Here is a 14,459-nt window from a genome sequence, read left to right on the forward strand (position 1 = left end):
TCCCTTCTAGTAGCCACAGCTGGTTCTGGTAAGCGCCATTCATTCCTGTTGAGCAGGTGTTAGGAATTGAAGGTCAGTGGGATAGGGTGGGGGGTAGGGCAAGCTTGGGTGGTGGTGGCGCCGAGTGTGTGGGAGGGGGAGAATACCAGGTGTGTCCAGCCTTTTCGGTTATCTGCTTTGCTTAATATTCCCCCCAGGGGTGAGCCGGCTGGAGCTCCAGTATATCTCGAGGCTCCGCCCCAGGCTGAGAGGAATAGTGGGGGTGGGGGAAGTGGTAAGAGGAGGGCCACCCCGCAGCCCGCGATCCAGCCCCGCCCGCCCGGCTGTCGGAGGGGGAGGAGGCTGAAGCGACAGCAGCCGCCGCAGCAGCCGCAGCAGTAGCCAGAGCAGCGGGAGCCGCCGCCTCGCTGCGCTCGTGTGTGAGTGATCTCCTCCCTCCCTCCCTCCTTCCCTCTTTTCCCCTCCCCTCCCTTTCGCCCGCCCGGGTCGCGGCGGGGCCGTGGTGTACGTGCAGAGCGCGCAGAGCGAGTGGCGCCCGCCCGCCCTCTTCTCCCCTCCGCCAGCCGGGCCGGGCCGGGTTGGCAGGACCGCAGAGGCGAGGGCGGCCGCCGCCGTGTAGGTCGCGCGACCCTCGCCTTCGGTCCTCGCCTGCCCCCTCCCTACCCTACCCTACCCCACCCCGCCCCACCCCCACCCCGCAGCGAGGAGAAGAGAGCGAGCGAGCGAGCGAAGGTAACCCTCCGCAGCCCGCGGTGGCGGGGATCAGGCCGTGAGGCGGCTGCCGGCTGCCGGGAGCCGGGCGGCGGGCGCTGCGCAGGGGCTGGGGCGCCGCGGAGGCGAGGGCCCGGCGGGTTGCCGTGGCGGTGCATGGCGCAGTAATAGCCGCCCCAGCTGGCCATCCACTCCCTGCTCCCCCGGCGTGTGTCCGCCCTCCCGTTACTCTCTCGAGCTCAGCTTGGGCCGCCGCCGCCATGGCCAATGACAGCGGCGGCGCCGGCGGGCTGAGCCCGAGCGAGCGGGACCGGCAGTACTGCGAGCTGTGCGGGAAGATGGAGAACCTGCTGCGCTGCAGCCGCTGCCGCAGCTCCTTCTACTGCAGCAAGGAGCACCAGCGCCAGGACTGGAAGAAGCACAAGCTTGTCTGCCACGGCGGCGGGGGAGCCGCCGAGCACGGGCCCAGCGGAGGAGGCCGCCCCCAGCCCCAGTCCCCCGGGGCCTCCCCGCACCCCGCGACGCATCCCAAGACCGGCCGGGCCGGGCTCAAAGAGGCCAAGAAAGCGCCGCAGCAGCGCCGGGACACCACCTCCCCGGAGGCCGCCGCAGCCGCGGGCACGGGGGCGGCGCCGCCTCCGCCTTCAGTCTCCGCGGCCGCCCAGGAGGGAGCAGCCTCCTCGGCCAAGGCTGCCGTGGTTTCCGCGGCGGCGCCTCCTCCTCCCGCAGCCGTCAACAACCAGGGGCCGGCGGCGGGCCCTGCGGAGGCGGAGTCCGGAAGGGACGAGTCTCTGGGCCGGTCGCCGCTGTGCCCAGGCGGGTCCGCGTGCCCTCAGCTGAGCCCCCCGGGCTTGGGGCTGATGCTCAGGCCCAACGGGCAGACGAAGCCCCTACCGGCGCTGAAGCTGGCGCTGGAGTACATCGTGCCATGCATGAACAAGCACGGCATCTGCGTGGTGGACGACTTCCTGGGCAAGGAGACCGGCCAGCAGATCGGCGAGGAGGTGCGGGCCCTACACGACACGGGCAAGTTCACCGACGGGCAGCTGGTCAGCCAGAAGAGCGACTCCTCCAAGGACATCCGGGGCGACAAGATCACCTGGATCGAAGGCAAGGAGCCGGGCTGCGAGACCATCGGACGGCTCATGAGCAGCATGGACGACCTGATCCGCCACTGTAATGGCAAGCTGGGCAACTACAAAATCAACGGCAGGACGAAAGTAAGTACGAGGTCTCGGGATTCACGGGGACCCCCGCTGAGCTCCCCTCCCCCTCTCCTTCTGCATTATAAACTCACACCTAGATAGCTTTAAGGCTACTTGACGCCACTCAGTGAGGAAAATGGGAGTGTTTATTAGACACCGCCCCAGGTGGCGATGTCTCCTTTTTCACCTGCTGTCATTCACCAGGGCACCTCATTCTTAGCACTTAGACTAAGGCCTCAGCATCTTCTTGCCGCTGCCTCCCTTCTTGTAAAGGCCCTCGGGGATCTGAGCCTTTCCTTAGATTTCTGAGTGAGCCCCTTCCTAAGTTTGCATGTTCTCCCTGTCTCAAAACAAACTCCCTTAGTGTATGTTAGGATACCCCTCTGGGAAGTATTAGTATACTACCCAGAGAAAGTGCTGGTTGTGAGTCTGCTCCGGACGTGTTTGCATAAGCTCTTAATTTCGAATGATGACTCAACAGATTATGGTTTGCAAAGCTAATTGCCTTGTAACTTTTGGCAAAAAGTGTCAGTTGGCTACAAAAATGAAAAAAAAAATTCACTTAAGTAGCCAGTTAACCAAAACTAATTAGCTTCTTCTTCTGGCCCTAAAGACTCTTCCCATCCCCTCTTCTCTCATATCTTGCTTTTAAAGACCCAAAACAGGTATATTTTGAGCAAAACATTTTATCAGGGATTCCTTTGTCATTTGATTACATTTGAATGGGTTCCTTTGTGTTTTTTCTTTCCTATTTTTTTTTTTGGTCTCAGTAGTATTCCCATATTTCTAATCTTTTGCCTCTCAATAAGTATAGTAAACATTACTCTTTCTATTAATATACCCTTGTAGTCTCTTCCCCCCCCCCATTATCATATTCACAAATACTCCCTGACTGCTTCTTTGAGCCCTGCATTATTGTCAAGAAAGTGAAAGATGAGACAAGTATGTGCCTACTAATTTGTTTTTCTGGGATTCTTCTCAGAAAAGCCTAAGCAATGTGAGTCTATTAATGTGTATGTGTATATGTGTATCTGTCTAGTTAGTAAATAAACCTAAGTTATTTATAGCTGACTTTTCCTACAAATTTTAAAAATACAGACTTTTCAGAGTGCCTTTATTTTACCATTCACTATATATATATATTTCATTGAGCATTTTGTATTACTGAGCAATTCTAGATTACCTCTTCTCCCCAACCTTTACCTCCTCCAAAGCCTGTACTTTACCTCCTTAGGGAAAATCTTAAAGTCTAAAAGACTTGGATTTAAAAGAACTACAGCAGCTTCATTTTTGAATTAAGACAACTGAAATTTAGGTGATCTTGCGTAACAAATTTTATAATAAGTTTAATAGAAGATCAAACTGTCAATTCAGTAATTTCATAAGATTCATTTTTGGATAAAATTTATCACAAAAAATTGTGCAGTGATCTTGACATAACTGGGTTATTGAAATAGCTTTCTGAGTGATATGTTGAGATGATTAAAGGGTACTTGGATATAGACTTGTGGAGTTAATCTAAGGTGTAGCCTTAATTTTGTGAATGAGATAAAATCCAAAGTCTGTCTTGGTCTCTGCTCTATAGTTGAGCTTTCTAGGTTAGGCAGTATTGAAGGAAAGGGAAGGATGGTTTCATACCTTTCTGTTCTACTAACTTGCCAGGGGAAGGGGCTGCAGCCTCAAGCTGTTGATTTCCTGGGGGAGGTGGTTATAAGGAAATGGCCACCTGCTTCCTTTGGAATCTCTGGCAGAAGAAACAGTGTCTACAGTGGCTTTAAAATCTCTCAACTATAGCCATCTTCACATGGTAGTTAGTAGAGCTAGCATGAAGGTGAAGTTTAACTTTTGCAAATTTGAACTTGAGTGTGCCATTGAAGTACTAGGAATATTTAATTCCAGAATTCAGTCATTATCAAGATTTGTTGTAATTCTTCTTAATGGAATTAAAAAAAATTGTGTGATGGAAAAATCTAAAAGGTTTGTTTGGTGCTAATAAGATGAGAATTCGAGGTCTGATTCCTTGATAAGACAATAGTGTCTCTCAGAGAACAGCTTTGTTTCAATGCCGATAACTTAATCTTAACCCTGACCAAAATGTCTTGCAAAGAAACTGTGAGAAACTGTTAACCATTTAGCTCAACCTAGCAGTTTTCCTGGAGGAAAAAAAAAATATATCAGCAAACAAAAAGCCAACTCATACTTAAGTTATTCTACTCATGACTGACTGATCCTAAACCTGAAAGAAATATACTTTATGGTCTCAGAGTATTTAGGTTTTTTTTTTTTAATTCTAAAATGTTCACTTTAGGCAGCCTTCCAAAAGATGCTTACTTCATTTTTGTAGTAACTGTTAATATTGCTATCATCATAAGATGAACAGGAAAGCTTAGATATAGTGAATGATTGTAAAAAAAAAAAAAAAGGGGGGGTGCTGTAATGGCTGGTGGTAATATACTTTTCCAAATATAACAGACTTGATTAACTTTAATTTGAAAGACTACAAAGTCTGTGGTATTTTATCTAGGATTGATGCATAGTTAAAATCGTTACACATTCTGAACCAAAAAATTAGAATACATCATCTGACAAAGGCTATTCCTTTTGTACTTTGCTAAAGTGTGTATTTTCTAGAAATTTGGACTATCCTGGAAAATGTAGCATGTAATAGTTGCTTGTAAGAATTGTAGATTCACAAACAGGAAAATAGCTACTTTTTTCATATAATGAAATGGACATTAACTTCAAAATCACTGTTTTAGAATGATTGCTTGTTTTTATACATACATATATGTATACACACATGTATGTGTGTGTGTGTGTATAATGAATTTTAAGGAGGGAAAGGATTATAATAGAATATGAGAGAAAAGAGAAACTACTGTGGAGTATCACCAGGTTCAATCTCTTCCCATGATGCTCTTCCTGTTTCGTTTCCTTTGAGCCTTTCTCATGGTGTTTTCCCAAACGCTTTTCTATTCTTTGACAACCTCCACACTTTTCTCCTCTGTCATTCTTCTTTTCCTAAGCTTTAATTATATGCACCGATTCCAAGAACAACTCTTTGTTGATTTTTGGGGAGAGGAAAGACAGGAGAGTGGAGAGAGGTTGTTCAGGTTATAGAAAAATATGGAAGTCTAAAGTAGTATTGAGGATAGAGGGAAAGGAAAGAAGGAAGGCAAAAGAAAGAGTACCATAAATGTTTTGGGGATTATTTATTTGTGAGAGCATTATTTACTTGAAAGAGTATCAAATCCCTGTGAGAAATTTGAAATTTCCATTTGGAAAAAGATAAATTGGAATTTATCAATTTAATAATATTCATAAGGTACATATTTTTAATTTACTAGCATTTTTTCCATAAATCTAATCCTGGGGCAAATGAAAGGAGTTTGAAACACATTTGAAGAAAAGGAGCAAAATGTGGTAAGATAAAGCTGCAAACACAGATTGATCACCCATTTTCCAGTTAGGCAACACTATCTTAATTGGGGAATAGGTTTATATATTCATGCATAGTTCTAAAATCAATTAGAATATCCTTAGTAGAAGGAATTATGGTTGTATGTAGCAGGCATCTGTGATATTAAAAAAAACAAAAACATCTTTTTCCTCCTAACCTTTACAGCTTCTGGCAGTGTTTCTGTATTGTTGGCTCCTCATATGTACAAATTGAAGGAGCTTGTTTAATAGCTATATCAGAATTACGATCAAACTTCCCTTTGGCAAAAAGAACTAAGAACACTGTTAGTCAAAAAGTTATACTTGGTATAGACTGCTCAAAGAACAATTTTAAGAAAGGGGGCTATGTTCAACTTTGAAACCTTTCAAATGTTGTATAGTTATAAGGTTTTTCCTGGGAAATATTCATATATATTCTAAATTGCTGTGTTCAGGTTTTTATTTGAAAGCTATTTACACGTTATATAGTTACAGTTCTTTAATCTACAGCCAAAACAGAAACAATTTCTATAGACTTTTGTCTTTTCCATAAACACACTAAACTTAAATGTGCATTCTTTCTCTCTTGCTTTTCCAACCATTTTCTTCTCTGAGAACTCCATATGTAGGCTAACATTTCTAGCCACTTACCTTGCTATATTGTCAGTAGTATATGTCCTCACTTTCATTTATTTTTCATAGTCTTTGGGATTTCTCAATTTTTTTATGGCTTTTTTTGAATTCCTTCTATTCCTTCACCTCCTCAATCCATTCTTTTGTCCTTTTCCACTTGTGCCAGGTTCTAGGTTTCTTCTTCTTATCTACTTATTGTAGACCTTTTTATTTTATTTCATTTTAATTTTTTAAAGGATGTATTGACCTCCTTTGGTACTTTCTTTTCTTAATTTCCCAGAATATTCTCATTCTCTGAACCTCACATGGGGTCATTTCTTTTGAAACAAGACCACTCTTTCTCCTATTCTTGCCCTGATCAAATGATCTTACATTTACTTGTTTATGTATTGCTCCTCTAGTAGAGAATGTAAACTCCTTGAGGGTAGGAACTATTTAGTTGTTTTCATTTTATCCCCAGTGCCTCCCCTTGCACTGAGTAGGCTTTTATTGTTTGTTGAATTGTGTTCTTGCTACATGACCTACTGACATTCTTGGCTGTTTTCTTAATTTTTCTTTGCCATATTTTCCTGGCCTTACCTTGAGTCCATCTTTCTTTTTCCCCATTTCTTCTTAAGAGCTTCCTTTTACTGCTGTTCCCCTTTTGTCATAGCTGTAGGTGACTTTCCTTTGGACAGATGTTACCACATCAGTTTCATTTTTCCCTTTATTTTGGGTCTTGGACCAGCTATGCCTAGGAATCCTCTCATGCTCTTGGGTAGTTGACATAGTTACATAGTTATATCCTTTGACATAGAGGTTACATGTACCATGCTCCTAACCCCCTTTTTTTTTTTGAGATTGGCTCCATCTTGCCCAGACTGGAAGTATGGAAGCTGCTCATGGGCTGATCCTCTTTCTTAAAGGCACAGAAGCTTTGACCTATTCTCTTTCTTACCTGTGCTGATTTTCCTTTCCTTAGTCAGCTTCATAGCTCCTCCTTGCTCTCAAGGGCTCACTATATTGGTGCTGGACATAATGTTGACACCTGGTAGACTCAGTTCTGCTGCATCCCAGAACTCCTGAGTCCAAGCAGTCCTCCCAAGCTCAGCCTCCCCTATAGCAGGGGTTATGAGTATTTGTCAACACTCCTGGCAAGTGACTTCTTTTGAGAAAAGCTTTCGTTGTCCTTCCTTTACTCCATAATCCTTACAGAGGAAAAAATGGATATACCTACAGTATCTCTTGGTTTTCTTTTTCTTCCTTTCTTATTCTCCTTGTTATGCTTCTCCCAGCTTTCCTCCATCCCCCCATTTTCTCTCCTCTTCACTTTTAACCATGATCCTGATCAAAACTAAGAGAAAATATTATGTGCTCTCATAGATTGACTAATTTTATTGTTGATCTAGTTACTCTTTTCTCCCACAGCTGTGGTATTTGTGTCCAATATGGAGTCACCTTTTTCCATTTGAGTTGTACACGAATTTTTACACTTCATCAGTGGTAGCCATGCTTTTGCCTTCCCAGCATGTACCACCCTTATAGTTAAATTTCTCTTAATCATCCGAACAACTCTGTGTGGTAGGTATAGGTGATATCTACAAATAAGAGAATTTGAGACTCAGAGACACTAAATCATATAGCTAGAAAATGGATGATACAGGATTTGAACCCAGGTCATTTGACTCCTAATCCATTTATTTTTCCACTAACAGTATAGTTTTCTTTCAGACAATTTTTTTGGTGATTTCATGTGAAAAGATCCCTTAGAAAGTTAAACTGGGGGGGGGGGCGGAGTAGAAGCACGACCTTCCCGCAGCTCCAGCTTCCACCCTCCCCAATCCATGTAAGAAGTGGACTCTAAACAAACTTTGGAGCTGCAGAACCCACAAAATGACACAGAGAAGCTAATCTCCCACCGAGGACACCCCGGAAGGCTGGCAGGAATCCAACACAGCACTCTGGGAGCCAAGCCCCACTCCGAGGTTTTAGCCCCAGGTTGGTCTGACCAGCCACCAGGCGGCAGGAGGGACTCCAGATCAGCAGCAGCTGTGGCCATTTCCAGATTTATCAACACATAGACACAAAGGACAAAGTGAGAAGTCAGTATAGTCTGGACTTTGGGACCAGTAAGTGGGAGTGCGTAAGCCGCTGACACGCTGGCACAGCCAGCCAGCGCCACATGGCGGCTTCAGCTCCTGGCCTGCAGAGTGTAGGGGAACCAAGCACCAGTCTGAGGGGTAATAGCTCTTGCTTCAACCTGCTTGGATCTGGATTGCAGTCTAGGGTGGAGGTTCTGGGGTGTGTGTCCAGCTTGACCTCAGAGAGGGCACCCATCTAATACCTCTGGCAGCTGAGATAACCCCAGCATTTGGGACGAAAGCTCCCCTGACTGGTGGTAGAGTCCTACTGTGGCAAAAAGCCCATAAGTCAAGTAATTGAGTGGCAAAATGAGCAGGCAAAGGAAACAAAGCAGACAGAAGATTCCTACAATACACGCCTATTTTGAGGACAAAAAGGAGCAAAGCTTGGAACAGGAGGAAAGCAGTGAAGTCAGAACTCCTGCACCAAAAGCTTCAAAGGAAAATACAAGCTGGTTACAGGCCATAGAGGACCGTAAGAAAGATTTTGAAAACCAAATAAGAGAAGTGGAGGAAAAATTGGGAAGAGAAATGAGAACAATGCAAGAAAATTATGAAATGAGAGTCAACAGCCTGACTGAGGAAAATAATACCTTAAAAAACAGACTGACTCAAATGGCAAAGGAGGCCCAAAAAGGCAATGAGGAGAAGAATGCCTTAAAAAGCTGAATTTGTCTGATGGAAAAAGAATCTCAAAAACTCAATGAGGAGAATCTGCTTCAGAATTAGATTGGAGCAAATGGAAGCTAATGACTTTATGAGAATCAAGATGCTGTTAAGCAGATCCAAACAAATGAAAGAATAGAAGGCAATGTGAAATATCTCATGGGAAAAACCACGGACCTGGAAAATAGATCCAGGAGAGATAATTTAAAAATTATTGGACTACCTGAAAGCCATGACCAAAGTAAGAACCTAGAAATCATCCTCCAGGAAGTTCTCAAAGAAAACTGCCCTGATGTTTTAGTACCAGAGGGCAAAATAGCGGTTGAAAGAATCTACCGATCACCTCCTGAAAAAGATCCCAAAAAGAGAACTCCTAGGAATATTATAGCCGGGTTCCGGAATTCCCAGATTAAGGAGAGAATATTACAAGCAGCCAGGAAGAAACAATTTGAATACTGTGGAAACACAATCAGGATAACACAGGATCTGGCAGCTTCTACACTGAGGGATCGAAGGGCTTGGAATATGATATTCCAGAGGTCCGAGGAGCTGGGATTAAAACCAAGAGTCACCTACCCAGCAAAACTGAGTATCATGTTTCAGGGGAAAATATCGTTATTCAGTGGAATAGAGGACTTTCAAGTACTCTTGATGAAAAAACCAGAGTTGAATAGAAAATTTGGCATTCAGATACAAGAAGCAAGAGAAGCATGAGAAGGTAATCATAACGAACTTATCAAAGTTGAACTATTAACATTCCTACATGGAAAAACAATGATCGTAATTTATGAAACTTTTCTCAGTAGTTGAAGGGATTAGAAATATATACATATGTCTATATATGAGGGTATATGGGCATATTAATACATATGTGAATGTGTGTATATATGTTTACAGGTATACATAGATAGAGGGCACAGGTCCAATTTAACAGGAAGGAATGATACTTAAAAGGTGAAATTAAGAGGTGAGAGGGATATAATGAGAGGAGATGGGGAGAGACAGAGTGGGGCAACTATCTCTTACAGAAGAGGCAAGGGAAAATGGTTACAATGGAGGGGAAGAATAGGAAGGCAAAAGGGAATGGGTCAACCTTATTCCCATTGAATTTGGCTTGAGGTGGGAGTGAAATACACACTAAATAGGGTATCTCACCCTCCAGGAGAATAGGGGGAAAGGGGATGCTAGAAGGTAGGCTGGCGGGGAGGGAGGTTGGAAGCACTCACTTTTGAAAATATTATTAATACTATTTTACATGTAATTGGGAAATAAGATATACAGGCACTGGGGCATAGAGGTCCACTGGAAAAGTCGAAAGGGTTATGGGGGAAAATGTGGGAGAGAGCAGATTGGAGGAGGGGACATCCTGTGGGACTGCTGTTTTGGGGCGGTGGGTAGGGGAGAAATGAGGAGAAAATTTGTGGGCAAAATATGGGCAAATTTTCCCTTTGTCAAAATTATTTTTTTATTAGGAATCGATTTGGGACACCTTGATGATCTTTTGACAGAAAGAAGTATGAGTGGTCACTTTATCAAAATCTGGCAGAAACGGATGATGTAAATCAGAAGTTAATAAAGCATTAAAAAAAAAAAAGTTAAACTGGTATAAAATATCCCCAAATGTGAACTTTAAAAATATGGAACAGATAGAAATAATAGTCTAGGGTTGAAGGGTTATGAGCCATGCGATTGGACACAAGCATAGAATTTAAATTGTCATAAAATTAAAGATAAAAGATAAGTCAGAAATAAAGTATCATTTATCCAAGTGTGGTATTAGATAATAAGAATTAGTAGAGGAAATGGAGAGGAGGTAAACTGGTGTTATAGTAATCTGTTTATTATGATTCTCAGCATTGAAAAAAGCTTAAATAATGTTCTCTCTGTGATATTAAGAAGTCAGTAATAAATGCAATGCTATTTACAAAGATTTCTGTCTTTTTTTTTTTTTTAAGAAAAACATGACAACTGAAGAGGGGGGAGGATCCTCTGCTGTCTACAAATATATTTTATCTAGAACTAGTTATTCACTAAAGATTATGGAGGCAAGTTTTTACTCTATTTATTGCATTAGAGAGCAGCAGAGGCCTGAGGTGTCTTTGAGTAGTTTGACTCAAAAGATTAGTGGGGGAATTCAAAGACTATGAAAGGAACAAAGTCTAATTTTGATGTGGTTATTAATGCTGGATATAATTAACTACTGGAATACTGTTTGGCTGAACTGTTGGTCTAAATATTATTTATGGGCAAGTTTTCCCCTTTGTCAAAATGACTCTCATGTTTCAGCATTTATTGAGGATACCTATTTGATGATCTTTTGACAGACCAAAATATAAGTCCTTATTAATATTGCTGTTTATTTGAGGCATGTTGGTATGGGATGGTGAGAACATTAGTACTATAGCTGTTCCCTGGGTAAATGAAAGTCTTAAACATCTTTTCGAAAGTCTTAAACATCTTTTCGAAAGTCTTAAACATCTTTTCGAAAGTCTTAAACATCTTTTCGAAAGTCTTAAACATCTTTTCGAAAGTCTTAAACATCTTTTCGAAAGTCTTAAACATCTTTGCTTACAAGATGAATTTGATTCACTATTGAATATTTAAACCTAAAGACTTTAACCATCCTCCCTCCCAAACCCCTCACTCTTAAAACTAAACCGAATGTCAACAACTTATTGATGTTTGTGGGTTTTTTTTCCCAAAAGAGTTTGAGTTGGTCAAAGCCACCATTTATTTAAACTTTGTGTTCTTATAAATACTGTCAGAACACTTGACCCATAATATTAAATAACTTTGGAAAGATCTCGATTCCATGATTCTGAGTTACAAACAATTTTAATAAGATCATACACTATTATCTCATTTAATCAGAGTTTAATTGTGAAGCTCAGTAAAGACATATACACACACACACACAGTGTAATATTTCACGGCTCTAAGTTTATTTTGGTTTCATAGAAATCAGTTTATAACAATTTTTTTTCTTATCATTTTCTTAACCCCATGACTTATTTTCTGTTTGCTACATTTTGTGTTTCCAGGTATTCTATTTGACCCTTTATTAACTTTCTCCACATCCCTAAAACTTAAGAAGAAAGCTCATTTTACTAGAGCCAGAAGGCAAATTCATTGGCCATGAAGCCTGTAAGTCAGACTGGAAATAATTACCTATAGAATACTGTTTGGCTGAGCTGGTGATCTAAATATTATTTATGGGCAAATTTTCCCTTTGTCAAAATTATTTTTTTTATTAGGAATCTATTTGGGACACCTTGATCTTTTGACACAGAAGTATGAGTGGTCACTTTATCAGCCTCTGTTCACTAAAAATACTAAAAATTTCTTTTAGTCCCTCATGTTTAAAGGAAGGGTAATGGGGGGGTTGGAGCGGCCAGGTGGCTCAGCGAGTAAGGGCACCGGCTCCAGTGTCGGGATGACTTGGGGATCAAATCCAGGTGTGGATACTTAGCACCACACCCAGAAATAACTAGCTGTGTAACCTTGAGCAAGTTACTTAACCCCAATTGCTTTAAAAAAAAAAAAAGGGTAATGGGGGAATCTTTCTAAAATTATTTAATATGGGTCATGTGTCCTGACATTTTGGCTATGGAACTACATTTAAATAAATACATTTCCTTGATGATGTCTTTTACATTTCCCTTGTGAGCTTTTGATTGTTCTGTTGTAACTCTTAATCTTGATATTTTGAATACTGCCCTTCTTTGTTTTGGGGGTTGTAAAGGTTAAAGAGTAGTATATTAAAAATATCAAGGAAAGAGTGGCAGGTGATCAGAAAGACATATAAAATTATCCAGTACAGTCCAAGGTAGTACCTGAACTTGCTGAGTAATTCTTTAGCTGAAATTCTCCAGACCTAGGTTTTAGTCAGATGATTTTCTAGACTTGGAAATGCTTCATTATGTTGTCACTTATTTTGGCTTACTTTAGAATGTATTCTTTACCAGAACTCTCCTCCTTTCTTAAGTTTAGGTATTAGCCTAGCTGAACACTTTCAGCTGATACTGATTTTCTTATAATAACAAACATACTTTTAGTCAATAAAGAAGCTTCCCGATTGCTAGCAGAATTTACATACTCTTCCTTAACCCCTGGTTAACTAGATGTATCTTCCTTTCCATTTGCTTAAAGGGAGAAGAGGAAACAAACTCATAAAATATCAATTGTGCAGAGAAAAGAATGATTCAATCTGATAACCATTTATATGTATTTATGATAGACATCACTTTTCTTACATTTATTTGATGGCAGTACATTTAATGGATATGTATTATTTACTTAGTGTGTGTATAGCACTTTGTTGGGAGGCAAGTTTGGATAAGAAAAACTTCTGTCTTCAGGCAATTTAAGAGTCAAATATGAGTGTAAAGGAGTAGATTCCACCTTCTCTCCCTCCCTCCCCACATTAATATAATTAATATAAGGGCAAAGTAAAGTTTTAAATATATAAACAAGATGATCCTTACCCTGTGATCTCTTTGAGGCTAGAACAGCAGAGTCAAAAATGGAACAGCTGACTGGCTAACCATGTCTCTGTGGGATTTTAAATGTCTAGAGGAACTTCAGTAGTCAGTCAAGTGATGAATAGTCAATCAACCAGCATTTATTAAACAAATACTATGTGCCAGGTACTGGGTATCCAGATATAAAGATTGAAGCAATTCCTACTCACAAGGAGCTTATCCAAGTTCTGGAGTTGAGGAGTTCTAACTCTACTTTTGGACCCAAGCCTTTGAGAAGGAACTACTCTTGGGGGAGAAGAGAGTTTCTTTCTAGCTCTCTGTATCTTTCTTTCTCTCTCTTTCCCTCTTCCATCCTCTCCCCACCCCATTGACAATGTTATCAGAGAGACTGGACCAGTATCAGACAGTGGATCCAACTGGGATTAGAAATTGGACCAGTAGGAGACAACATATCCAACTGGGAGCAGAGTGACAAACATGTGGAAAGGCAGTTCCCGAAGGGGGGAATCAGCTTCAAGGATCATGACCCTTTGTACCAGGAAAGAATTCTGGCGTTGAACTCAAGAAAGGACTTCCAGCCCATAAAGTGCAAGTAGATGTGAATTGTTACCCTTTTACTACAGGTCTATGTTGCATGTGTGCCTCACTTCCTTTGTACTCTAAGTTTGAGCTCACTCCTCACATGGACTTATGTGTATTTGTGGGAGAGTATACCTTAGGGTTTGGGGGGGAATGTTTTTTACCAACTCCTCTTACTATACTGGCTTAATAAATACCATTGCTAAGAAGCTAATTAAGTCTACTTGATGATGATTACTAAGGAAGCATACTAGGGGGAAATTGTGAGAAACTGTGTGGAAAAACCCAGGCCTCAGAGCTAACCTTTGAGAGTAATAATTAGCCTCATTCTAGGGATGTCAAAATCTTGAGTACAAATGGTAGGAGTGATCCTAGATGGGTTACTGAATGGGGATATGAGATATTCACAAGATAATTGTAAGACCATATATATGACAAGTGCTGAAGAGAAATTCAAGCCAAGTGCTCTGTGAAATCTGAGGGGAAGAAGTGAGATCTCTCTCCTTCTCCTCCTCCTCCTCCTCCTCGTCCTCCCACACCTCTCACCCACCTCACCCCTCTCACTCCTCCCCTCCCTCCACCCCCTCCCACTCCTTCCTCCCTCCCCTCCCACCCCTCCCACTTCT

At 42.1% G+C, this 14,459-nt stretch overlaps 1 protein-coding gene across 1 annotated transcript in view; it reads left to right on the forward strand.

The window, feature by feature from the left end:
• Positions 1 to 804: 804 nt before the first annotated feature.
• EGLN1 (egl-9 family hypoxia inducible factor 1) overlaps positions 805 to 14,459 on the forward strand; it is a 74,973-nt gene continuing 61,318 nt past the window's right edge. Inside the window, exon 1 of the mRNA XM_069064875.1 lies at positions 805 to 1,931. Within this exon, the coding sequence (XP_068920976.1) occupies positions 972 to 1,931 (960 nt within the window). The 5' untranslated portion in view covers positions 805 to 971. The remainder of the gene's footprint in view (positions 1,932 to 14,459) is intronic.

This window comes from Petaurus breviceps, unplaced genomic scaffold (genome assembly GCF_028583685.1).
Source record: "Petaurus breviceps papuanus isolate PSGF00001 unplaced genomic scaffold, PetGlider_PUasm1.0 90650, whole genome shotgun sequence".
NCBI lineage: Eukaryota > Metazoa > Chordata > Mammalia > Diprotodontia > Petauridae > Petaurus > Petaurus breviceps.